Source organism: Mustelus asterias, chromosome 5 (genome assembly GCF_964213995.1).
Source record: "Mustelus asterias chromosome 5, sMusAst1.hap1.1, whole genome shotgun sequence".
In the NCBI taxonomy this organism is placed as follows: domain Eukaryota; kingdom Metazoa; phylum Chordata; class Chondrichthyes; order Carcharhiniformes; family Triakidae; genus Mustelus; species Mustelus asterias.
Genome location: NC_135805.1, coordinates 22022098 through 22049464, shown reverse-complemented (window position 1 = coordinate 22049464; position 27367 = coordinate 22022098). Strand labels below are relative to the sequence as shown.

General features: G+C 43.9%; 1 protein-coding gene across 5 annotated transcripts in view; it reads right to left on the bottom strand.

The window, feature by feature from the left end:
• Window positions 1-27367, bottom strand: part of babam2 (BRISC and BRCA1 A complex member 2) — a 166218-nt gene that overhangs the window by 112689 nt on the left and 26162 nt on the right. For all 5 annotated transcript variants that reach the window (XM_078212245.1, XM_078212247.1, XM_078212248.1 and 2 more), the window contains exon 4: window positions 15675-15769. In XM_078212245.1, coding sequence (XP_078068371.1) covers window positions 15675-15769 — 95 coding nt within the window. The remainder of the gene's footprint in view (window positions 1-15674; window positions 15770-27367) is intronic.

The window sequence follows — 27367 nt, the reverse complement described above, 5'->3', positions numbered from 1 at the left end:
ACAGGACTAAGAATGTAAGAATGCACATTAGTGCAGTAGGGTGTGTTCTTCTATATGGCACTGAAGGATGGTGTTGGATCAGAATAGAGGGAGCTTTAACTGTCTTTGCATTAACTCATTTTAGAGGGTTTGATGGTGAATACCAGAAGGTACTCCATTCGCAACTGTACAATAAAGCTCGGCACACTCAGGGAAGGAGTCTAATTGTAAAGTGAAATGATGTGGGAATGTTAAATGAATATTTTAGAATCATAGAAACCCTACAGTACAGAAAGAGGCCATTCGGCCCATCGAGTCTGCACCGACCACAATCCCACCCAGGTCCTACCCCCATATTGCTCCTTTTTTTAATAACTTATGATATAAGTGAGAGGAAGATATGGAACAATAGTTCAAATTAATTGTAGCAAAGTTACTAATTCTGAAAAAAATAGTATAATTCAAAATGATTCAGCAGTCTCAACTTTATCTGAGGTAATATGCATATTACATACTAATGTCCTTAAACATACAGTGAGTGAACACAAGATAGCTGGACATAGATATAACTGGAGAAAATAAAATATTTTGATGTTTAATATACTCTGAATTGATAACAATAGCTGTAACTCTTGCATGTTTATATGAAGAACTGCTATTTTTGAGTAACATCTCATTCTGAAAGGAGAAGTTCGGAATAAATGTATCTAAATTAAATGGTTCCCAAAAGGTTCTGATTAATAATAACCTGCACAGATATTGACTACAAAAAAAAGAGAACCATACAACATGAGGTGGTCATTTAGCCCATTTGATCTACGCCATCTTTGAAAGAACCATGTAATTAGGCTGATTCCCTTGCTCTTTTTTCATAGTCCAACCAATTTCTCCTTTTCAATAACTTATTCAATTTCCTATTGCATTGATTTGTGGCACTTGTTGTTTTCTGATGGCTGCCCACATAATTTTCATGGGCTTTTAAGTGCCGATTTGTTAAAATCTGGTCTCTGAATCAGTGCAGTGCCATAAGACATCTGTAGTTTCCAGGTCAGGTTGAAGAATTCTCACATGTAGGGGGCGATTCTCCCAGCCAAGCGGAGGCCATTGAACGGACTTCATGCTGGCGCCACGGCCTTCGCAAGTCTCGGGGCACCGGATTTCTGGTGCCATCAGCTCCTCGCCCGAAATCAACACGGAGCTGCATAAATTTTTTAAATGTTTATTTACATTGAATTAGTGGGCCCGGGACTGAAGTCACCAGGGGTCCGCTAGAGTCTCCATCCCTCAACCAGGAGTGTTTCACTCCAGTGGAGTTTACAATAGCTCCCCACTAGCAGGGCAGCTGGCAGCCTGACCAAGCTGGAGTGAAGGGAAGATATCGAGGCCCCCCAGAGGGTCGGGGTAAGGGGGTGTCCCTGGGTATAGCCAGTGCCAGCCTGGGCCCCCAGCACTGTCCAAAGGGCAAAGTGGCAATGCCCAGAGACACCGGGCAGTACCAAGGGGGGGGTGGGGGAAGATCGGTGAGGGAGGGGGGGTCTTGCTGCCTCTCTGCATTCGACGGTGACAGAGAGAGGGAGGCCAGCAACAGGCTGGGCATCCAGGTCAGCCTGCTCGATGCGGGCAGCAGTGCGGGGCTACTGTGCATGCGCCGATCTCGGCACTGACAGATTGGTGCATGTGCAGTGGCCTGCTCAGTGCTATGCTGCCGGCCTCTCCAGCAGGAATAGACGAACTGATTTTTCGGGTGATTCATGCAGTGCGCAGAGTGTGAGATTGATTTTGAAAATCCTGCTGAAAAAAACCAAGGGATTTACTCCAGTTTTTACGCAAATTTGACTCTCAGAATTTTTTTGGGAGAATCCCACCCCTACACTTTAACTAAAAGTATAAAGTTTTGTAAGTGCACTAGATTTAAATCTTGTAATCAAATAAATATAGCACACTGTGGAGGAGCCAGGTATCTCTTACAGTGACTTTCAGATTTCCAAATTTAACTGCACATGTATAAACACTATAAGTTGGTGTCTGGTTTTCTGTTATAACAGAGAGTGCCGGTCGCTTCACTGTTATTCTCCACTCAAAAAATCCTTTTATCATCCTTTCAGGTAGTGCATTCCAGATAACAACCCTCTGCATAACAAATATTCCGCATTTGATTTGATTTTTTATTGTCACATGTATTAGTAGTGAAAAGTATTGTTCCTTGTGCGCTATACAAAGTATACCGTTCATAAAGAAGGAAAGGAGAGAGTGCAGAATGTAGTGTTACAGTCATAGCTAGGGTGTTGAGAAAGATCAACTTAATGCGAGGTAAGTCCATTCAAAAGTCTGATGGCAGCAGGGAAGAAGCTGTTCTTGAGTTGGTTTAGCACGTGTCCTCAGACTTTTGCATCTTCTTGATGGAAGAAGGTGGAAGAGAGAATGTCCGGGGTGCGAGGGGTCCTTGATTATGCTGGCGGCTTTTCCGAGGCAGCGGGAAATGTAGACAGAGTCAATGGATGGGAGGCTGGTTTGCGTGATGGACTGGACTTCGTCCACTATCCTTTGTAATTTCTTGCAGTCTCAACAGAGCAGGAGCCATTCCAAGCTGTGATACAACCAGAAAGAATGCTTTCTATGGTGCATCTGTAAAAGTTGGTGAGAGTCGTAGCGGAATGCCAAATTTCCTTAGCCTCCTGAGAAAGTAGAGGCATTGATTTCTTAACTATATACATGGAGGGAACAGGACAGGTTGTTGGTGATCTGGACACCTAGAAACTTGAAGCTCTTGACCATTTCCACTTCATCCCTGTTGATGTAGACAGGGGCATGCCCTCCCTGTTTAGTATGTAACTTATAATTTACGTCCAAGATTGATAGATATTCAGACACTAAAGGAACCAAGTGTTGTGGGGAATATGTAAATTAGTAGAAGATCAATCTAACCAAATGGCAGAGCAGGCCTGAAGATCCGGGTCGCCACTCCTGCCTTATCTATGTTCATAGAAATCATAGAAACCCTACAGTGCAGAAGGAGGCCATTCGGCCCATCGAGTCTGCACCGACCACAATCCCACCCAGGCCCTACCCCCACATATTTACCCGCTAATCCCTCTAACCTACGCATCTCAGGACTCTAAGGGGCAATTTTTAACCTGGCCAATCAACCTAACCCACACATCTTTGGACTGTGGGAGGAAACCGGAGCACCCGGAGGAAACCCACGCAGACACGAGGAGAATGTGCAAACTCCACACAGACAGTGACCCGAGCTGGGAATCGAACCTGGGACCCTGGAGCTGTGAAGCAGCAGTGCTAACCACTGTGCTACCGTGCCGCCCACTGAAGATGTTCTAACACAGAATCACTTCACACTTCTTTGCCTTTTCTCCTGCCACGTGTCCACCCATTTCATTAGTCTGTATATCTCCTGAAGTCTGTCACTGTTCTCATTATTGACTACATTTGCAATCCTCTAGCCCTCTGGTACCACTCCCAGATCTATGAAGGATTGGAATACTCTAACCAGAGCCTCAACAATTTCCATCCTTATTTCCACAAGCAACCTAGGACGAATCTCATCTGCACGAAGTACCTTTCCTACTTGGACTGCCATCAATCTTTTTAAATACCTCCTCTTTATCTATGTTTACCCTGTCAACTTCACTCCTACCTCCTTTACTGCAACATTGACAGCATCCTCTTTTTTTACTGAAGATAAATGCAAAAATTCATTTAATGCCTCAGCCATGCTTTCTATCACCGCAAGTTGTCCTTAATAGTCTCTTATCGAGCCACTCTTCCTTCAACCATCCTTTAATATCTTTATGATTAGGAACTGTTAAATTGTTAACTGCGAATCTACTGCCATGTGCTTATTCTGTCCCTCTTATTTTCTTCTTTTGTTCTGTGTACATTTTGCAGTCAATTTGGTTCTCCAATGAGCTCTACATCAAACATTTATCATAGCCTTCCTTTTTCAGTTTCACTTGAATTTCTATATATTTTATCTGGTGCGCTCAACCTATAGAAGTCCTTCCTTTCCACAGTGCAGAAATATCTCCAGACTGCACCTGAACTATCTCCATTTTGAAGCCACTGCATTAAAGATATAAATCATGCACAGTAACATATTTTTGATTATTTGTTATTTAGAAGCATAAAACCGATAACATGAAAGCCAAAATGCCACTCCCCATATATTTTATGGATTTATTTATTTATGCATATGTGGTATAGACCATTGAGCATCATATTTATGAGGTTTGTGATGCAGCATTAATATTGCTGTGCCAGTATTGCTTTAACTATTCAGCAATTCGTGGTATAAATGTACTGTGATCCGAATGGTGAAGTAAAAAGTGCAATTAATGTAGCTCACCACTGCAGCAATTTCCTGGGTCATGGTTGCTGTTTGAAAAATGTCAAGTTATCCCACTCTCTACACAATTATCTTCCAAATGTTACTTTGTGTATCTCAAATAAATTCATTTTTTCCCAGAGGTTCAGTACAGAATGTCTGTGACAAGTAAATTTCTGTACTTGACAATTTTCTACTCTAGTGAAGGCTATTTTGGGCATGAAATGTTATTTCAATTGCATCATAAGCTACTAAAAAGCTTGAAATCAGAAGAAACAAAAATTGGATTAGCAACTGGAAATAAAATTGCAAACTAAAATTATGCAAATTGCATGTAACATTGGGTAGTTTCTCATCATTTAAATTCAGCATTAAATATCAACTTGTCAGAAGGAATAGTATTTCTTGCCAAGTTGTTCAAAATTGTTTAAATCAGTGACTTGCAAATGCGCAGAATTTTCTTTTCCTGTGCATTACCGATATTTTGATACTAATATTCTTAGACACTGTAGTTAAGAAAGCCCACCAACGCCTCTACTTTCTCAGGAAATTTGGCATGTCAACTACGACTCTCACCAGATTTTACAATGCACAATAGAAGGCATTCTTTCTGGTTGTATCACAGTTTGGTATGGCTCCTGCTCTGCCCAAGACCACAAGAAATTACAAAAGGTCGTGAATGTAGCCCAATCCATCACACAAACCAGCCTCCCATCCATTGACTCTGTCTACACTTCCCGCTGCCTCGGCAAAGCAGCCAGCATAATTAAGGACCCCACGTACCCTGGATATTCTCTCTTCCACCTTCTTCCTTTGGGGAAAAAAGATACAAAAGTCGGAAGTCATGTACCAACCGACTCAAGAACAGCTTCTTCCCTGCTGCTGTCAGACTTTTGAACTTACCTTGCATTAAGTTGATCTTTCCCTACACCCTAGCTACGATTGTTGATGCGCGACAATCAAGCACGAGGTACAAGGCTTCAGCGATTGAAGGCTTTTATTGACAAACAATGGAACTATCTAAACACGAGTACACCATTCCAGACTGGAGGGGTCCCGCCTGAGCAGAGGGTCTTATACCTCTCCCAGGAGGCGGGGCCCGACTGGGATGTGCCATAACAGCATCCACCACAGGTATATTAATCCCACAGTGTAAACACCCTAGCCCAACAACAACATTATAACAACACCACAGTGTCAACACCCTAACCCAACAGCAACATTGGAATAACCCCACAGTGGTAACCAACGATGGTTCACCACATTCACCCCTCCTTTGAAAACAAAGGCCGGCGGGGTGCGAAAACAGATTACATATATACAAAAAAATCTACAAGTCCAGACGGTCTGGAGGACCGCACCGTCGCTGTGATCTCCTCAACACCGGTTGTGACACCGGAGCAGGTGCTTGCGGTGGCGTTCTCTCCAAAACAGCGTCCGGCTGTCCCCTCGAGAACTCACGGGCCGGTTGACCCTGGTGAAGCGGTGGTGCAGGGGATCCCGGTACCTTCTGTGGTGGCGCCGATCTCCGAGTCTCAGGCAAGCTGTACATGGGAGTATAACTGTTATGCACTGGTCCCGGTGCTGACCGCGCCACGTCCGGGGAAGAAATAAGTGATAGGGGATTCGTGACAGGGGGTATGGGAGCGACAGGAGTTGCTACGTCCCCTGCGGGCGCCAGGTCTCGAATCGAGACTGTGTCCTCTCGCCCGTCAGGATATGCCACATAGGCATACTGAGGGTTGGCGTGGAGGAGTTGGACCGGTTCGACCAAGTGGTCGGACTTGCGGGCCCTTACATGTCGCCGCAGAAGGACGGGTCCTGGGTACGTCAACCAGGCTGGTAAAGATATCCCCGAGGACGACTTCCGAGGGAATGAGAACATCCTCTCGTGGGGAGTAGCATTGGTTGCCGTACACAGGAGGGAGCGAATGGAATGAAGCGCATTTGGAGGGACCTCCTGCCAACGGGAGACTGGAAGGCCCCTGGACTTCAGCGCCAATAGGACAGCCTTCCAGACTGTAGCATTCTCTCTCTCCACCTGTCCGTTGCCCCTAGGGTTGTAACTCGTGGTTCTACTAGAGGCAATCCCGTATGAGAGCAGGAATTGCCTCAAGTCGTTACTCATGAACGACGAGCCCCTGTCGCTATGTATGTAGCAGGGGTACCCGAACAGGGTAAAAAGATCACGGAATGCCTTGATCACCGTGGCAGTCGACGTGTCCGCACAGGGGACAACAAACGGGAACCGGGAGTATTCATCTATGATATTGAGAAAGTACACATTCCGGTCCGTTGAGGGAAGGGGGCCCTTAAAATCCACACTCAGCCTCTCGAAGGGGCGAGTGGCCTTGACCAATTGTGCCCGGTCAGGTCGATAAAAGTGCGGTTTGCATTCCGCGCAAATCCGACAGCTTCTCGTTACTGACCTGACATCCTCCACCGAGTAGGGCAGGTTGCGGGCTTTTATGAAGTGGTAGAGCCGAGTGACCCCAGGATGGCACAGGTCATTATGGAGGGCGTTCAAGCGGTCCGCCTGCATGGTAGCGCATGTTCCGCGCGAGAGGGCATCCGAGGGCTCATTGAGTTTCCCTGGACGATACATAATATCGTAATTATAGGTGGAGAGCTCAATTCTCCACCGCAAGATCTTGTCATTCTTGATCTTGCCCCTCTGCGTATTACTGAACATAAACGCCACGGATCGCTGATCCGTGATCAGGGTGAACCGCTTCCCCGCCAGGTAATGGCGCCAGTGTCTGATGGCCTCCACAATAGCCTGGGCCTCCTTCTCCACCGCTGAATGCCGAATTTCGGGACCTTGAAGGGTGCGGGAAAAAAACGCGACGGGCCTGCCTGCCTGGTTTAGTGTGGCGGCCAGGGCGAAATCCGATGCATCACTTTCCACCTGAAAAGGGATGGATTCATCCACCGCGTGCATCGTGGCTTTCGCAATGTCGCTTTTCAAAGCCTTGAAGGCCAATTGGGCCTCCGGCGTGAGTGGGAAAGTCGTGGACTTGATGAGCGGACGGGCTTTGTCCGCGTAGTTGGGGACCCACTGCGCATAATAAGAGAAGAAGCCAAGGCATCTCCTCAGTGCTTTTGCGCTAGCGGGCAAGGGAAGTTCAGTAAGGGGGCGCATACGGTCTGGATCAGGGCCGATGACCCCGTTTTCCACCACGTATCCCAGGATAGCTAACCTGCGCGTACGGAATACACACTTCTCCCTGTTATAGGTCAGATTCAGGCGAGACGCAGTGCGCAAAAAGTTCTGGAGGTTTGTGTCATGGTCCTGCTGGTCATGGCCGCAGATGGTGACATTATCCAGGTACGGGAAGGTAGCCCGCAACCCGTTCTGGTCCACCATTCAGTCCATAGCACGCTGGAAGACCGAGACCCCATTGGTGACACCAAATGGAACCCTAAGAAACTGATACAGACGACCATCCGCCTCAAAAGCCGTGTATTGTTGGTCCTCTGGGCGGATGGGTAGTTGGTGGTAGGCGGACTTAAGGTCTATGGTGGAGAACACCCGGTACTGCGCAATCTGATTGACCATATCAGATATGCGCGGGAGAGGATACGCATCCAGCTGCGTATAACGATTAATGGTCTGACTGTAGTCGATGACCATCCGGGGTTTGTTCCCGCTTTTAACCACCACGACCTGTGCTCTCCACGGACTAGCACTGGGCTGTATGATCCCTTCTTTGAGGAGCCGCTGAACCTCAGATCTGATGAAGATCCGGTCTTCAGCGCTGTAACGCCTACTTTTAGTAGCGATGGGCTTGCAGCCTGGTACCAGATTCTTAAATAAAGAGGGTGTGGTGATCTTTAGTGTGGAAAGATTGCATGCGGGGCGCTTTGGACGATTTGGAGGCTGCGGCTGATTCCCTACTGCCAGCGAAGGGAGTGGCCCACCGTACTGTAGGATCACACTCTTCATGTGGACCATAAAGTTTAGTCCGAGGAGAATTGGCACGCAAAGATGCGGCAACACAAGGAGCCTGTATCACTCGTAAATTGTGCCCTGCACCTCCAGAGTTACCACACAACGTCCTTGGATCGGTACAGACCGGGACCGTGATGCCATAGAAATAGTCTGTTTGGCAGGTAGAACCCGGAGTCCACACCTCTTTGCAGTGTCAGGGTGAATAAAACTCTCGGTGCTCCCACTGTCAAACAGACAATACACAGTACGACCATTTACCTTGATGTTCATCATTGAACAGTCAAGCCTGTGATGCTTAGCCTGGTCCAGGGTGATCGACGCCACCGTTGGCCCTTGGACGTCACTGCAGGCAGCCGAGGTTGATACTGAGGACCCCTGCTGGTCGCTCCTGGTCGTCGTCGACCAAGATGGCCGCCCCCATGAATCGCACGTGGGTGAGGGCGCCAAGCGTAGCGACTCCTGGTGGTCATCCTCCTCCTCCGCCAGCCACAATGGCGTCGTCCTGGGTTCGCACGTGGTCGGACCTCGTGGGTACTGCGACGCCGATGGAGATTGTCTCCGTTCTGGAGGGTCACAGGCTGCACTGCTGTTCTTGGGCTTCGATCTGCAGACTTTCGCGTAGTGCCCCTTTTTACCGCACTGACTGCAGATCACCGTTTTAGCTGGACACTGTTGTCGTGGATGCTTGGCTCCTCCGCAAAAATAGCACCGCGGGCCGCCTGGAGCTGCCGCCGTCGTCGGGTCGATATGGGAGCGCGAGCCCGTGGGGCGAGGAGGGATTTGTGCCTGCTCCTGCCACGTTGTCTCCACGTGGTCTTCTGGGTACAGAGCCAAGCTTTTCGACGCAGCCTCCAGCATCTCAGCCATCTCCATCGCTTGGGTCAGGTTGAGATTCCCTTTCTCCAACAGCTTGAGCCGGATGTACGAAGACCCTACCCCTGCCACAAACGCATCTCGGGCGAGGTCGTACATGTACTGCTCAGCCGACACAGCTTTGCAGTCGCAGCCCCTGGCAAGCTGCAAGAGCTCATTGGCGTAGTCCTCCATGGTTTCGCCCGACTGCCGACGTCGTGTAGCGAGGAGGTAACGAGCATGAATCTCGTTGGGTGGTCTCGTGTATTGCTTTTTCAAGAGCTCGATGGCCCTCGGGTAAGTGGTGGCCGCACGAATCGCGAGGTAGACCGTGTCGCTTACCCTCGCATGGAGGACCTGGAGTCTGTCGTTGTCCGTAGTAACTGCTGCAGAGGCTGCCAGGTAGTCCTCGAAACACTTCAGCCTGTGGTCGAAGGTGTTAGAGGCGCCGACCGCACGTGGGTCCAGCGTCAGACGCTCTGGTTTCAGCATTTGCTCCATACTCTCTTTACTGTCGAGAGTTTCGTGTTTGTCAATAAAATTGATGCGCGACAATCAAGCACGAGGTACAAGGCTTCAGCGATTGAAGGCTTTTATTGACAAACAATGGAACTATCTAAACACGAGTACACCATTCCAGACTGGAGGGGTCCCGCCTGAGCAGAGGGTCTTATACCTCTCCCAGGAGGCGGGGCCCGACCGGCATGTGCCATAACAGCATCCACCACAGGTATATTAATCCCACAGTGTAAACACCCTAGCCCAACAACAACAACATTATAACAACCCCACAGTGTCAACACCCTAACCCAACAGCAACATTGGAATAACCCCACAGTGGTAACCAACGATGGTTCACCACAATTGTAACCCTACATTCTGCACTCTCTCGTTTCCTTCTCTATGAACAGTATGCTTTGTCTGCACAGCACGCAAGAAACGATACTTTTCACTGTATGTTAATGCATGTGACAATAATAAATCAAATCAAATAGAATTTGTCCCTCGAGTGATATTTTGCAGATTGTCAATTCTATACGCTTTTTTTTCATTCATGGGACATGGGCGTCACTGGCTGGCCAGCATTTATTGCCCAACCCTAGTTGCCCTTGATCAGAGGGTAGTTGAGAGTCAACCACATTGCTGTGGGTCTGCAATCACATGTAGGCCAGACCACGTAAGGACAGCAGATTTCCTTCCCTAAAGGACATTAGTGAACCATGGTATGGTCACTCCTTCCCTACTTTGGCTATTAAATTAATGTTGGTTGGACAAAATGGTTGCCATGGAACAATGATTCACCACACACAAAGCATTTAAACAAGCATGCGCTCGTTGCAATAAAAAAAAGAAGTCAAAAGTCATTGGTTGGTTTGAACTAATACAATAAATTTTACTGGAACATGGTCAAGTGTGACTCCTGCTTCAAGATTCCATAAAGTCACACTGGTACTACAATACAAAACAACTACTTTGCATTTCTGCACAAACCAAACTAAAGTAAGTTCCTTGAAGATTTGAAAAGAAACCAGTCACAACATGGGCTTCAGAACTTTCTACTGTATACACTGGATCAACACCTTCCTAGGAGGTACTTTGGCATAACACCCTCTGTTCTTGGCATGATGCCACACCAGCAACAGTAGCTCTGCTAGAATCAAAGACACATTGTGAAATATATCAAATTATTCACTGCCCCACCAAAAGGCATTGAAGTCTATGACAGTTAGTTAAACAGAACCTTTAGTAATTAGTATTTGAACATAAACTGCTTTAGTCATTGGCAGTTATTAAGTGTGCACACAGGTAACAGGAAAGGATCCGGAGGCACCCGATAAATGCTCCACATGCTTGTTTGATATGAACAAGAAATTACTTATAGGTGACTTTGGTACCAGCCAGAAAATGAGTGTTAACACCGAATGAATTATTGAATTCAGCTGTATAGTATGCAATTGTTTAATGTCTCAAATCAAAGACGCTTTTTTTAAAAAAAACACACACCCCTTGCTGTTAGAGATCTCGGCTTTGTCAAAATCATCAACAAGCTGAAAATTATTGGATCTTGTTCTTGGTAACACGCATTTTTTGAGGTGGCAAGAATACCAGGCTTCTACAGATCAAGGCCTAATAACATCATCTGGCCACATTTTCAGGTGAGCGGGTGGAAAGAAAATGAAGGGCCAGAAGAGGCCCAAACAATTAAGTTTTAAAAGCTTAAAGCTTCTGTGGATCCAAGTAGGCCTGGCCCGAGGCTCCTGGTTCCTAAACCCTTCCTTTCATAGAATGCTTACAATGCAGAAGAAGCTCATTCAGCCCATTGAGGATGTACTGACTTTCTCTGACAGAGTACCTTAGCCAGACCCTTACCCCACCCTATCCCCATAACCCCACACACTTACCATAGCCAATCCATCTAACCTGCACATCTTTGGACTGAGAGAGGAAACCAGTGCACCCGGAGAAAACCTACGCAGACATAGGAGAACATGCAAACTGCACACAGACAGTGACCCAAGGCTGGAATTGAACCCTGGCCCTGTGTGGCAGCAGTGTTAATCACTGTTTGGCAGCTACTTGCCACCCAACATTTTGTTCTCCCCACCTGCCAACTTTCTTTTCCCTCCGTTTCAAGCAAACAACTGACCAGGAAGATGCCAGTAAGACCAGAAAGTTACGAGCATCCTGGTCTCACTTACCCTGAGGTCAGAAAGGGGATGGAGGCAGGGATGTAGCACTCAGCTTGCTTCACCATCCAACTATACATGAACTAAAAGTGTAAAAATGTCTGAACTGACTTATCCACCTTTTCCGATTCTGGATCCAGACATTTACCATAATGTATGGTATTCATATCTTCTCAACTTTCACCAAGGAACAGGAACCTCCTCTCCCCCCACCCCCCATCGAAACCTTATTGCACGGAAGTGGCTAATAAGCTCATTGTGCTTGCACTGGACATTCAATATCCTCACTACATTTTGAATCATTAATAGTCTCTGAAACTTTCCTTCATTCTTTTGATTATCCCAATTTCATGTTCTCTGCTCTTGTACCATATTTTAAAAAAAGATTTGCATTGATATAGCATTTTATCATCACTGAATATCTCAAAAGTACTTTAAGCAAATGAAGTACCTCTGAAGTGTAGCCACTATTGTAATGTGGGAAACACAGCATTTGTGCACCACAGACTCCCAGAAACAGCAATGTGATAATGACCAGATAATCTGTTTATGTGATATTGATAGAAGGGCAAATATTGACCAGGACTCTGGGGATAACCTCCCTGCTCTTCTTTGAAATTGTGTCATGAAATCTTTTACATTTTGGCATGTAGGCAAATCGGGCCTCGATTTAACATTTCATCCAAAAGGCAGTATCTCCGACGGTCCTGCAGTCCATCAGTAATGCACTGAAGTGTGATCCTTGATTTTTGTGCTCAAGCCCTGAAGTGTGACTCAGAGAGTGCTATCACCTAAGCCAAGGCTGACGGTACCGGCACCAATCACCAGATTCAATATCTATCCTACAATTCCTACATTCAACATCTAGAAGATGCAGTGTTGTACCGGTAACTCCAAAAGTAACTGATGAATCTCCCTCCATCTCAACCTCCACTTTCACAACATCAGCTCCAAGTTGTGACCATGCAGCTGTGGAACTACATCACAATTTCTGCATTGTAACCGGGCCAATGTTATGAAATTCTCTGTCTAGCACTGTGATTTTTAAAATTAATTAATGGGATGTGGGCGTTGTGGTTTATTTATTGCCCATCCCAAATAGCCTTTGGAAAGGTGGTAGTAAGCTGCTTTCTTGAGCCGCTGCAGTCCCTGTGGTGTTAGTACACCGTAAGAAGTTTAACAACACCAGGTTAAAGTCCAACAGGTTTATTTGGTAGCAAAAGGGTGTTCGTACACCCACAGAGCTGCAAGGGAGGAAGTTCCAGGATTTCGACCCAGCGACTCTGAAGGGATGGCAATATAATTCCAAGTCAGGATGATGTGTGGCTTGGAAGAGAACTTCCAGGTCACATTGTTCCCATGTATCTACTGCCCGTGTCCTTCTAGGTCAGTGGTCTCCAAATAGTCGATCTGGAGTATCGATTGCCATTAACTGCCGAACTTCTGCTGAAAATGTGCGGAACTCTGGTTTCTTGTGATGACGATGAATCAGTTCATTTTGCAAGCGCAAAATGTGGACTAAGCTGGGTGACGGCAAAATGTTGAACAAGGAGCTAGGGACCTCAAAGAGGGCAAAAAATTGCAAGTTTTGGAAAGTGCTGTATAAGGGGCCTTGGTGAGTTACTGCAGTGCATCTTATAGATGGCAAACACTGCTGCCATTGAGAATCGATGGTGGAGGGAATGAATGTTTGTGGATGGGGTACAAATCAAGCGGGCTGCTTAGTCCTGCATGGTGTCAAGCTTCTCGAGTGTTGTTGGAGCTATACTCATCCAGGCAAGTGGTAGAGTATTCCATCATACTCCTGACTTGAGCTTTGTAAATGGAGAACAGGCTTTGGGGAGTCAGGAGGTGAGTTACTCCCTGCATTCTGGGTCTCTCACCTGCTCTTGCAGCCAGAGTATTTATATGGTAAGTCAAGTTCAGTTTCTGGTCAATGGTAATCACCAGGATGTTGATAGTGGGGATTTCAATGATGGTAATACCATTGAATGCTCAGGGGCAATGGTTAGATTTTCTCTTGATGGAGATGGTCACTGCCTGGTACTTTCCAGCCCAAGCCTGGATATTGGATCCTATGATGTGGAGATGCCGGCGTTGGACTGGGGTAAACACAGTAAGAAGTTTAACAACACCAGGTTAAAGTCCAACAGGTTTATTTGGTAGCAAAGCTTTGCTACCAAATAAACCTGTTGGACTTTAACCTGGTGTTGTTAAACTTCTTATTGGATCCTAGACATGGACTGCTTCAATATCAGAGGAGTCGCAAATGGTGCTAACATGAGTGAACATCCCCACTTCTTACCTTATGACTTTTGTGTACAGGACAAGCCTGGACAATTTTCCACTTTGCTGCATCGATGCCAGTGCAGCTGGACTGGAACAGCTTGGCTAGGGGCACTGCAAATTCTGGAGCACAAGTCTTCAGTGCTATTGTTGGAATAGTGGCAAGATCCATAGCCACTGCAGTATTCAGTGCCTTCAGCCATTTCTTGATATCACGTTGAGTGAATTGAATTGACTGAAGACTGCTATCTGTGATGCTGAGGACTTTCAAAGGAGACCGAGATGAATCACTCACTTGGCATTTCTGGCTGAAGATTGTTACGAATGCTTCAGCCTTAGCCTTATCTTTTGCACAGATGTGCTGGGCTTCTCCATCATTGAGGATGGGAATATTTGTGGAGTTTCCTCCTCCAGTGAATTGTTCAATTGTCCACCACTTTTCATGACTGGATGGCAGGGCTGCAGAGCTTAGGTCTGATCTGTTGGTTGTCGAATAGCTTAGCTCTGTCTCTCACTTGATGCTTATGCTGTTTGGCATGCAAACCATACTGTGTTGGAGTTTCACCAGGTTGGCACTTCATTTTTCCTGCTTCCTTTAAGGACTCAGCCACATTCTCACAATTTCTCCACTTCCATCACATCTGTTCTGATGATGCCACCTTTGAAAATGATGCTTCTGATGTGTCTTTCCTTAACCAAGGTTTCCCCCCCAACTGTGGTAGACAGGGCACACAACTGGGTTCAACGCATTTCCTGCACCTCTGCCCTCATTCCTTACACTCCCTCCCAGAGCCATGAGAGGGTGCCCCTTGTCCTAAATTTTCACCCACCAGCCTCCGCATTCAAAGGATCATCCTCTGCCACCATGAAACAGCACACCCCCCTCCCCATCCTGCCCCAATCCCCTTCCCCACGGAACCTTCCATTGCAATTGCAGAAGGTGCAATGCCTGCCCCTTCACCTCCTCCATCCTCACCATTCAAGGCCCCAAACACTCCTTTCAAATAAAGCAGCATTTCACTTGCACTTACTTCAATTTGGTCTATTGTATTCGCTGCTCCCAATGCGGTCTCTTCTACACTGGGGAGACTAAACACAGACTTGGTGATTATTTTGCAGAACACCTTCACTCAGTCAACAAGCCTGACCTCAAACTTACTGTCATTTGCCATTTTAACTCAGCACCTTGCTCTCAGGCCTACATGTCCATCCTTGGCCTGCATATATATAAAATGTCAAGCTGCAGGATAAATTGAGTGCAAATAATTGCCCAAACCTTGTTGCTATGCAGAACAGAGAACAATAAAATGAACAAGCTTCTGACTGTTATGGAAAGCTCCTTTAAAACATCCTTTTTCATTCATTAAGAATAGTTTGCCTCAAAAGTTGGGGGTTCATGCAGCTTCAAATTTGTATCTGTTAACCAAATAAAAGATTTTATAAAGACTGGCATAACTTCAAACGAGGATCGCACGACAGCCTGAAGAGCCTGCTGATGTCAGCTCATTCAGAGACTATATTCAAAATCTGCTGTGCTGTAAGCAAGAACCAGATCATTATAATGCCAAATCAAACTCACATGGAGCATTGTGGGTTCAGGCAAAAAATCCACATCTTCTCCGAAGATGAAATCTGGAGGCAGGTCTGGGTAATGACAGTTGAAAATAATGTCCCCTGACAAAAGAAACAAAATTCACAATTTGGATCATTATTCATGATTCAAGCATACAGATAATCTTTGCTAAATATCAGCACACAAATACTTTCAAATTATGTTCGAGTAATTGTTTCTAGCTTGAATAAAGCAAAACATACTTCATTAGTTTGGAAAAATCGGTTTTAAAAACATTATTCCTTCCTTCTTAATGAGTTTTCTCTTTTCTTCAGTGACAGGCAAAATCCCATATGTTCAGTCCAGCAGGGGCAACTGGACAGTGATCAGGAATGGAAACTATGACCAATTTTCTGTGCCGAATTTTCAGGAGGCATGGAGACTAACTATGGCTCCCCTGCTATCATCCTGGTGGAGATCAGGAAACTTATTACAAGCTGGGGGATTGAATCTTGGATTGTCCCAATTTGTATGACTCTACCCATGATGAGACACATTTTCTGAGCCAAAAAGTGATTTGCAGTCAACTGAAATTGCAGCAGCAATGAAAGGCTTTTAATATAGTAATAGATACAAGAAGATTTCCTGTGGTGTTGCTCATGGTAAGTAGTAAAATGAGATAATGGTTGTCGGGATTGGGTGTGTATGCCATGTACCATGGATTGCACAATATAGTAATTGGTTGCTAACAACAACCTGTATTTATATAGCGACTTTAACATAATAAAATGTCCCAAAGCACTTCATTGAAAAACAAAAGATGCCACTGAACCGCATAGGGATTTATTAGATCTGGTGACCTAGATCAGAACATGCTAAGCTGCTTTAATTGGAATTAAGCAAGGATAGATCAAATGATTCTTGAAGGTCTTAGCTACTGGTGCAGTCCCAGATGCCTGGGTTTCTTGTTCATTATTTACAATTTTGAGGTTGACATCATCAGCCACTCCCGTGTAAATCAATTTTTTTCTGTTGCTAGGGCAAGTTTTTTCTGATACTTGCAAATCAGTGTTTACTATTTCTATTTTAAAACATTAAGAAGCAACATATAAATTTTCTTAGCCATATGTAGCTGATATAACATGCATTAATATACATTTATATATTCACTCATATCAATATATTATGCAAAATATTGGGCAAGGCCAACACTGCTTCACCTTTACAAATATTACTTCATGGTGTCACTAATTTTTAGTCATTCCTTCCTATCAGCATTTCCCATTCCAGTTTACTTTTTTAAAAAGATTTTGTTCTTGAGATGTGATTGTCAAAAATAACCTAGGGAAGGCAGTGGTTAGGCATCTTCTTCAGTCCATGTGGTTTAGCACCCACAGTGCTTTTTCTCATGAAGCAGTGAGATATAATTGAGTGGTTTGTTACACCATGAGATAGCTCAGACCCAACCACATTGCTGTGGATCTGGGCTCACATGTAAGCCAGACTGGGTAAGGGTGGCAGATTTCCTCCCTGCAGCTAACATGTGAACTGGTTAGTTTTTAATGACATTTGGGTAGTTTTATTATCGTTATTGATGAGGCTTGCATTTTATTCCAGATTTATTTAATTGATTTTATTTGAACTCAAGTCTCTGGAGCATTAGTCTGAGCCGCTGGATCACTAGTCTGGTAACATTATCATTGTCTACCATTCCCCCCAACTGTGATATTAATCTACTGTCACACTGTCGGAGAGAATATCAAGTCATTAGAGATATTCTTTTATTCTTTAATACTTAGCACCTCCAGCCCCTTAGAGTGCGTCCTTACTGCCTAATGCTTACTCATATGATAGCGAGACCTGGAAGCTGTAATAACATTGTGATGTCCCAACCGCCCCATTGAAACGTGATGGCAGTTCTGCCATCTTTCAAAAGGCAGTAATAGGTATCCTTCTGAGACAAAGCCAACAAACTCATTGTCCACATGAAATATATGACTAAATTTGAATACTGCTTTTATAACAGGAGTTATTTAGTCCTTATAACACCCCATCACATCAAATATGACAAACTACATAATTCTGATCAAACATCAATTCACCAATCAGAATTACTGAATGACTGTTATTTACTTACAAAGAGAGAGACAGGTTTGTAACTTAACAGTACAATTTTTTCCCGAGTGAGAAAAAATGAGAGAATGCATTCAATGAATAATACCAACGTAGTATTATAGGGATGAATTTCCCTTAAACGTGCAACCTCTATCTCTACTGTGCAGCACGGTGGCGCAGTGGTTAGCACTGCTGCCTCACAGCACCAGGGTCCCGGGTTTGATTCCCGGCTTGGGTCACTGTCTGTGTGGAGTTTGCATGTTCTTCCTGTGTCTGCGTGGGTTTCCTCCCGCAGTCCAAAGATGTGCAGGTTAGGTGGATTGGCCATGCTAAATTGCCCTGTAGTGTCAGGGGTATTAGCTAGGGTAAATGCATGGGGGTGAGAGGACAGGGCCTGAGTGGGATTGTGGTCGGTGCAGACTCAATGGACCGAATGGCCTCCTTCTGCACTGTCAGAATTTATGATTCTACTGTCTTAATTTTATGTTGTACATGAGATGCACACTTCTGTTAGGTACATCATAGCTAATAAGTTTAATCAATAAGAATGCATTACATATACATTGATAGCCATTAACCACTTGTGGACCAAGTGCAACTTGAAATGATCTTGGATCAGATGATGTAGAATCCATATGGGTGGAGGTAAGAAATAATAAGGGGAGTAGCCCAAAGGCCTCCAAACAGTAGCTATATTGTAGGACAGAGAATAAATCAGGAGATAACAAAGGCATGTACAAAAGACAGTACTTTAATCATGGGTGACTTTAATTTTCATATAGATTGGGAAAATCATATTGGCAGAGATAGCCATGGGGAAGAATTCATCGAGTGAATTTGGGACAGTTCCCTATAACTATATATAAATAAAAGCAAATTACTGCGGATGCTGGAATCTGAAACCAAAAAAGAAAACACTGGAACATCTCAGCAGGTCTGGCAGCATCTGTAAGGAGAGAAAAGACCTGATGTTTTGAGTCCGGATGACCCTTTGTCAAAGCTAAAAGGCATAGAAAGTGGGAGATATTTATACTACAGGGGGAGCGAATGAAAGATGAGTCATAGCCATAGAAACCAGCGGAAAAGACTGCTCATAGCTGTCCAAAAGAGAATGAAAGGTGTGAATAAAGGACCCTACAACAATATGTTGTGGATCCAACCACGGATTAAGCTACTTTGGATCTGGTAATGTGCAATGAGGTAGGTTGAATCAACATTCTCAGACTAAACAATCCCCGAGAAAACAGTGACCATAACATGGTAGAATTTAGCATTAAAGTGAAAAACTTGGTTCAGAAATAATTGTGCTACACTTAAATAAAGATAATTATAAAGGATTGAGGGCAGAGTTGGCTGGAGTGGACTGGGAAAGGAGTTTAGCAGGAAAGGTGGTTGATCAGGTGTTTCTGAAAATAGTTTGTAACTCACAACAAAAACATATCCCAGTGAGGAAGAAGGATTCTAGGAAGGAGATAAATCAACCATTGTTAACCAAGGAAGTTCAGGATAGTATTAGGAAAAAATATACAATGTGGCAAAGATTAGTGGTAAGCCAGAGGATTAGGAAGGATTTAAAATCCAACAAATGATAACTGAAAAAATAATAGAGGGAGAAGATAAATTGAGGGTAAACAAGCAAGTAATATATAAAACACAGAAACATACTAATTGGAAGGAGTAGGCCATTTGACCCTTCAAGCCTGCTCCGCCATTCATTTTGATCATGGCTGATTATCAAATTCAATTTCCTGATCCCCCTTTCCCCCCATATCCCTTGATCCCTTTAGCCCCAAGAGCTATATCTAATTTCTTCTTGAAATCACAGAACGTTTTGGCCTCAACTACTTTCTGTGATAGTGAATTTCACACATTCACCACCCTCTGGGTGAAGAAATTTCTCCTCACCTCAGTTCTGAAAGGTTTACCCCTTAGCTTCAAACTATGACCCCTAGTTCTGGACTCCCCCACCATTGGGAACATTCTTTCTGAATCTACCCTGTCTAATCCTGTTAGAATTTTATAAGTTTCTATGAGATTCCCTCTCGCTCTTCTAAACTCCAGTGAACGGACAGTAAGAGCTCCTTTAAATATATAAAAAGGAAGAGAGAGGCCAAAGTAAACATTATCCCCTGAGAGAGAGAGAGAGAGATTGGGGAAAGAATAGTGGGAAACAGGAAATGGCAGTGAAGTTAAAAGAAATACTTTGCGTCAGACTTCATGGTGGAAGTTACTAATTACATTCTAAAAACTCTAAATAATCAAGAGACAGAAGTGAGGAGAGGAAATAAATACAACAGCAATCACTCGGAAAAAAACACTAAGGAAACTAATGCGGCTAAGGACTGAAAAGTCACCTGGACCTGATGGGTTGCATCCCAGGAAGCAGCTACAGAGATAGTGGATGCACTGGTGGTAATCTTCCAAGAATCCTTAAATTCTCGAAAACTCCCAGAGGGTTGGAAAACTGTCAATGTAACACCTTCATTCAAAAAAAAGAGGGAGACAAAAACAGGTAACTATAGGCCAGCTACCTCAATCTCTGTCATTGGGAAAATGCTAGAGTCCATTATAAAGGATGTAGCAGCAGTGCATTTTGAAAAACATAATATAATCAAGCAGAGTCAGCATGGTTCATCAAGTAGAAATCATGCCTGACAAATTTATTAGAATTCTTTGAGGTGGTAATGAGTAGGATAGATAAAAGAGAACCAGTAGATGTAACATACTTTGAATTCCAAAAACCATTTGATAAGGTACCACACAAAAGGTTACTGAATCAGAAAAGAGCCCATTGTGTTAGGGGTAGTATATTAGCATGGATAGAGGATCAACTCACTGATATAAGGCAGAGAGTTGGGATAAGAGGTGCATTACCAGGATAGCAATCTGTAATTAGAGGTGTGTCACAGGGATCCGTGTTAGGGCCACAATTATTTACAATATATATTAATGACTTGGATGAGGGAAGTGAATGTACTATTGTGAAATTTGCAGATGACACAAAAATAGGCGGGAAGGCAAGTGGTCTACAGAGAGATATAGACAGTTTAGGCGCATGGGCGAAAACTTGGCAGATGAAATATGTCGGAAAATATGAAGTTATGCACTTTGGCAGGAAGAATAAAGGAGCTGATTATTATTTAAATTGAGAAAGACTGCAGAAAACTGCAGCCCAGGGAATTTGGGGGTTCTCATGCATAAATCACAAAAAGTCAGCCTGCAAGTTCAGCAGATAACAGGGAAGACAAATGGAATGTTGGCCTTTATTTCAAAGGGAATGGAATATAAAAATATGGAAGTCTTGCTAAAACTATAAAAGGCACTAATTAGACCATGCCTGGAAAATTGTGAACAATTTTGGTCAATTGTCTAAAGATATACTAGCTTTGGAGGCATTCCAGAGAAGGTTTACCAGGTTGATCCCGAGTATGAAAGGATTTTTTTATGAGGAGAGGTTGAATGGATTGGAACTGTACTCACTGGAGTCTAGAAGAATGAGAGACAACCTTATTGAAACATATAGGATTCTCAGGAGACTTGACAAGGTGGATACCGTGGGGCGGCACGGTAGCACAGTGGTTAGCACTGCTGCTTCACAACTCCAGGGTCCCGGGTTCGATTCCCGGCTCGGGTCACTGTCTGTGTGGAGTTTGCACATCCTCCTCGTGTCTGCGTGGGTTTCCTCCGGGTGCTCCGGTTTCCTCCCACAATCCAAAGATGTGCAGGTTAGGTTGATTGGCCAGGTTAAAAATTGCCCCTTAGAGTCCTGTGATGCGTAGGTTAGTGGGATTAGCGGGTAAATATGTGGGGGTAGGGCCTGGGTGGGATTGTGGTCGGTGCAGACTCGATGGGCCGAATGGCCTCCTTCTGCACTGTAGGGTTTCTATGATTTCTATGAGGATGTTTCCCTCTTGTGGGAGAGTCTTGGACCAGAGGGCATAACCTCAGAGTAAGGGGTCACCCATCTAAGACAGAGATAAGGAGAATTTTCTCTCAGAGTCTGTTCTCTTATCTCTTCCTCAAAGGGGAGTGGAAACAGAGTCTTCGAATATTTTAAGGCAGAGCTAGGCACATTCTTTATTAACGAGGTGGTGAAAGGTTATCAGGGGTAGGCAGGAATATGGGGTTGAGGTTACAGTCCTTAGATCCATTCCTCTCTCCCTCAAACTGAATGTGAAATTTAATCATATAATGATCACTGCTACCTTGGGGAGCCTTCATTCTGAGGTCATTAATTAATCCTCCCTCATTGAACATTACCAGATCTGGTGTAGCCTGCTCTCAGATTGGTGCCAGAACATGCTGTTCTAAGAAACTGTCCTGAAAACACTTGATGAACTCATCATTTACACACACACACAATTATAAGCTCAGTTAGGGAAGAGGTGGGGTGAAAGATGACCTTCATTATCCTTTCCAACTACTCTGATCCTCACCCCTCTTCATATGTATTTCCATCATGTTCCTCCTTTTATATTTCATTCTTGGCTTAACTCTCAAAACTGAAATTTATTGTTCATCCCGGTAACTCTGAGCAGCTTGCAGTGGGTCTCCTTCTTAGAAATTAATAAGCTACTTTAGCTAACAATTAAAAGTCAACCACTGTGGTGTGGGACAGGAGTTACAAAAAGGCCAGACCAAGCAAGGACGTTAGATAACCAGTTAGGTTTTTCCTGCCAATCCAACACTTCTATAGTTGCAAGAAATAGCTTCTTATTTGAATTCCATTTTTTAAAAATCAATCTGTAAATTCTCAAAAAGCCATGAGAGATGCTGAAGTTATCTTCACTTGACAGTCAAGTACTAACCACTAATCTACAGTATTCGGTGTAACCCTCTGCCTTTGTTTTTCTTTAGCTGCTGCCCCTCACGACTTCTTTTCTGCCTTTCACTTCCTGCTGTCTGTTTCTGTTCGAAGCACATGATAATTCACTATCCCATCATCCCCAAAAGAATCTTATTGTTGCAATCTCATCCGCCACTGGCAAAGCAGTCTTAAGTTATTTTAAGATTTTTACTGCGTGTTTGCTGAGGTAGCTTTGTAGATCGTAATAAAATCTGACAGCTATGCATACTTTTCATCTGCATCATTTAACTTCCTGTTGCCATATTTTCAGCATACGTTTGTGCCTTGATTTGGTTCTTTCCTCCCCCTTTTTTTCCGCAACATCCATTCCTTCCCCCAAGCTTACTAACCTTCTTCATTGCCTGCATTTCCATTCTTCTTCTTTACTGTCTTCGCATTCTCTTCCTCTTTCCCTCCGTCTCTACCCCTTGTACCATTTCCATCTCCTTCCCATACAAACTCTCACAACTGATATTCCACTGCTGGCATAGATGAGTTCCACGCTACGACCACCAATACCCCAGCACTGTCTTCCTAATATTCCTAAATCCCAGGGTCTCTGTACAAAATTCCACATTTTTCCTATTATTACTTTCAAACTCAGGTGAATATTTCCACATATAGTAAGATCACTACTCCCAGTGTTCTTGAAACCCATATTGTCACTCCCAGTTCTGGTGGAACCCTGCCAACAACTCCTCCCTGCCTCACCAAAGCTCCCATCCTTCAGGATCACTTTTCACACTGCTTCCGCAAACTCACAACATTGTTAAACATAGTTCCCACAGCCAATTTATTTTCTACCTACAAACGAGGAGTATTTCCTTGCATTCTTCATTTTGAGAGAAAAATTATCTGCATATTAAACTATCTTTTAACAGTAATTTTGCTCTTGTTTTCTGCACTATAATCCTTCTTTCTGCAGTGGTCAAACAAGAATATTTCTCACCGTACCAGAAATTATCAACTGCTCACATTGCAGCAAAATAAAGCATGCCAAAGAAAACATAAAGACAAACTGTACCTTGCTTGCCAAAAGCAACTCATGCGATAATAGATACTGTGTATGTCTATACTCCTGAGCAAGTTACTTGGGTGTGCACCTTCAAGGAAGGCAGGAAGTAAGCATGCAGGTGAAGCAAACAATTAGGAAGGCAGAGGACACGTTGGCCTTTATGCAAGGGGATTGGAGTTCAAGAATTAAGAAGCCATGCTAATATTGTACAGGGTTTGGGTGAGACCAATGCTGTATGCAGTGTTGGTCTCCACATTTAAGCAAGGATTGCCCTGGAGGCAATGCAGTGAAGATTCACTAAATTGGTTCCTCGGATGAGGAGGTCATCGTATGATGAGAGGCCGAGTAAGCAGAACTGGAATTTAGCAGTCCAAGAAGAATCTCATTGGAACTTACAAAATTCTGAAGGGACTTGATAGGGTGCTAGCTGAGTGATTGTTTCTGCTGGTCACGGAATCTAAATCAAAGGAGCACAATCTCAAGAGAAGACGCCAATCATTTTGGACTAATATGAAGAGAAATTACTTTACTCAAAGGGTTGTGAATCTTTGGAATTCTGTGCTCCAGAAGGGGTTGTGAATGCTCTATCACTGAATATGCTTAAAGTTGGGACAGAGAGATTTTTGGTCTCTCAAAGAATTAAGGGATATGGAGAGTTGGCAGGAAACTGGAGTTGAAGGTCAGCCATGATTGTATCAATTGGCCGAGGAAGCTTGACAGGCCATGTGGTCTACTCCTACTCCTCTTTATGGTCTTACAAAACATGCTACACTGCAGAAGCTTTCTAAAGTGATTAAAAGTTACCTATGACATTCTACCATATCCTAGTCCATTGGCAGCATCTGAGTAGTCAACAGAGAAATTGAGACAAAAATCACATTGCATATCAAAATTTTAACCACTTCGTTTATTTTCAACAGAACTCATTTCAAGCAACCTTTTCAATAAATAAAAGAAAAAAATGAGGACTGTAATATACATCCAAGATTCAAACTAGATAAACTGCAGACTACTGAATAATCAAAATATTACTTGGTACAGCTTCTCCATTAAATGTTGTATACAATGAGATATTGGATCTGGTGCACCCCTAATATAGCCTCAGAAATACAATGAGCAGCGCATCCGCTAAAATACACAGATGAGTCAAAGGTGAATCACAAATTCATCATTGTACAAAACAAAGGCGACAGAGGAGATTGCAACAACTGCAGGGACATCTCATTCCTTGCTCTAATTGGGAAAGCCTAAGTGAAGGTCATTCTTAAAAAAGACTCCATCTACTTGCAGACAGAGTGCATCCAGAAGCACAGTGCGGTTTCCGTGTTGGGAGATTTACAGTGCACAGGATCTTCTCTAAATGCTAAGCTACAAGAGAAGCATAGGGAGCAGGAAATACATCTTTGCCTTACTTCGTAAATCTTAACATCGTCCATAGGAAAGGCCTCTTGAAAGAGAGAAGCTGACTGAACACCAAAGCTCCTCAGTTTCATCCATTCCTTCCATGACAACATGTACGGTACCATACAGTTTGATAGCTCCAATTCTGACAGTTTCTGAATGAAGAATGGAGTGAAAAAGGGCCGTGTCTATGCCTCACTTTGTTCAGTATTTTATTTTCCATTCTTCCGACCTTTGCCTGCCCTTTGGTAGTTTACCTGTATGCCAGGATAGCAAGCTCCACAATCTGTCCAGAATGAAAGTGAAAACAGAATGCCGCATTCCTTGATCAAAGAACTCTACATTGATGATATGCTTGTCACTCACATGGAAACACAGCTAAAAAGGATTCTCTCTCCCATACCTGTAACTTGTTCTTCCTTACTATTCAGACGAGCACTTGAAATGCCATAGCTTACAAGGCTACAGCCCAAGTGCTGGAAAATGGTATCGGGATAGATAGGTGCTAGATGGCTGGCACAGACACATTGGGCCGAAGGGTCTATTTCTGTCCTGTAAAACTCGATGACACTATAAGCATCCAGCAAGTATTGCTGGGACAGGGTGTCACATCTCCATCCTTGATCACATCAAATAACACCCCGCTAAAATTGGTTAGCAAATTCTGCTACCTTGGGTTCACAGTGACAGGCAATATATCTTGCTGCAGAACTTAATACATGCGTAAGGAAAGCAGCTATCACATTTGGCCGACTCACAAAACACTCAAGGAATAATATCAAGTTGACATTTGGGAACAAGATGCTAGTTTATGTTCTCAGCACCTTGTTACATGGCTTAGAAACATGCATGATTTCCAGCTATCAAGAAATGAAATTCAACTATTTTCACCGTCGCTGTTTGCAATGCGTTCTGAGCATCTCATGAAAAGACAAAATCATGAATGCGGCAGTCCTATCAAAGACTAATCTCCCAAGTATGAAGCAGCTTTGCTAGCTTGGGCACATTTGCAGGATGAAAGAAGTATATCCAAGGATTTTCTGCATGGTGAGGTAATTGGAGCTGGAAGATCAGTAAGAGATCCAAAACTGCATCAAGGAAGCTTGAAAAAGTACGTAAAGGTCCAAAACACCAATTTTTACATCTGGGAGACACTACCCTATGGCAGAAAAAAAACAGCAACCGGCATGTGCCACCATGATGATCAGCGGCTACAGCAGCTTGGCAAAAGGCAGCAACATTGACAATAACAACCCACAGCGACAACCGATGGCCACTCCATATGTGACACTTGTCGCTGAAACGCTCCATGGATTGGTCTCTTCAGCCATCGACAGAAGTGAAGCTACACCATTCCCTACATATTTGATTTTGCTGTATGCCTATTATCTTGTGTAGACAGAAGGATGCCTAAGAAAGTTATTGTGCAAGTGAAGGAGAGATGTGCTACAACCCCCTTTGTGAGCCAGTATCAAGGTGGTTGAGGCAGTTATGTTAGCCACATTTAAGACTTATCTTGATAGACATGTGAACAAACGGGGAATAGAAGGATATAAGCGGTTGGCCTAGATAGGTAAACATGATTGGCACAGGCTTGAAGGGCCAGAGGGCCTGTTCCTGTGCAGTACTGTTCTTTGTAGAATGGATGCCTGTGAAAAAGGTTGTAGCTCAATCTATCACATTCTAACATGGGTGGCAATGGTAGGCTTCTGTGGACAAAATATTGTTTTTGCTCTCCTGTAAATACAAACCAGATGGTTCTTTGAATACAAAACTGGGCGAATAGGTTGGTCTCAGGTTTTATTTTTTGTCTGTAACGTTAGCTCATCTGATCTCCATCAGGGCAGTAAATGAAGTGCTAAATTTTATTCCAGCATCAGTGGACAAGGAGAAAGGGAAAAGTAACGAGGGCTCCAGTTCCTCAATTTTGGGTAGTATCAGAGATCAGAGTCAGCCTATGCATAGCGAGACATCCCTGTTAGACTAACTGATTTTCCTATCCTTTAGAGATTGAGGAGAGGGAGAAGAGAAGAAAGGAAAATAAAGGAATGGAAATACTCCCTCCTGCAGATACTGCCTGACCTCGGAGTAATTCCAGACTTTTCTGTTATCAGATATCCAACAACCGCAGTATTTTACTTGTGTGAAAATAAAGAGTCTTTCATTAAATACAAACACTAAGGGCATTTTATAGAACAGCATTTGCTATTTTATAGACACCAGGCAAAAAAAGTAGGAACAGAATTATTCTTGTTAAAAAGCTTATGAATAGCGATAGTGAAAGGCAGCTGGCTATGCTCAAGTGAGCTTATTTTGTAAAAATAACTTCAGCGTTCCTATCTT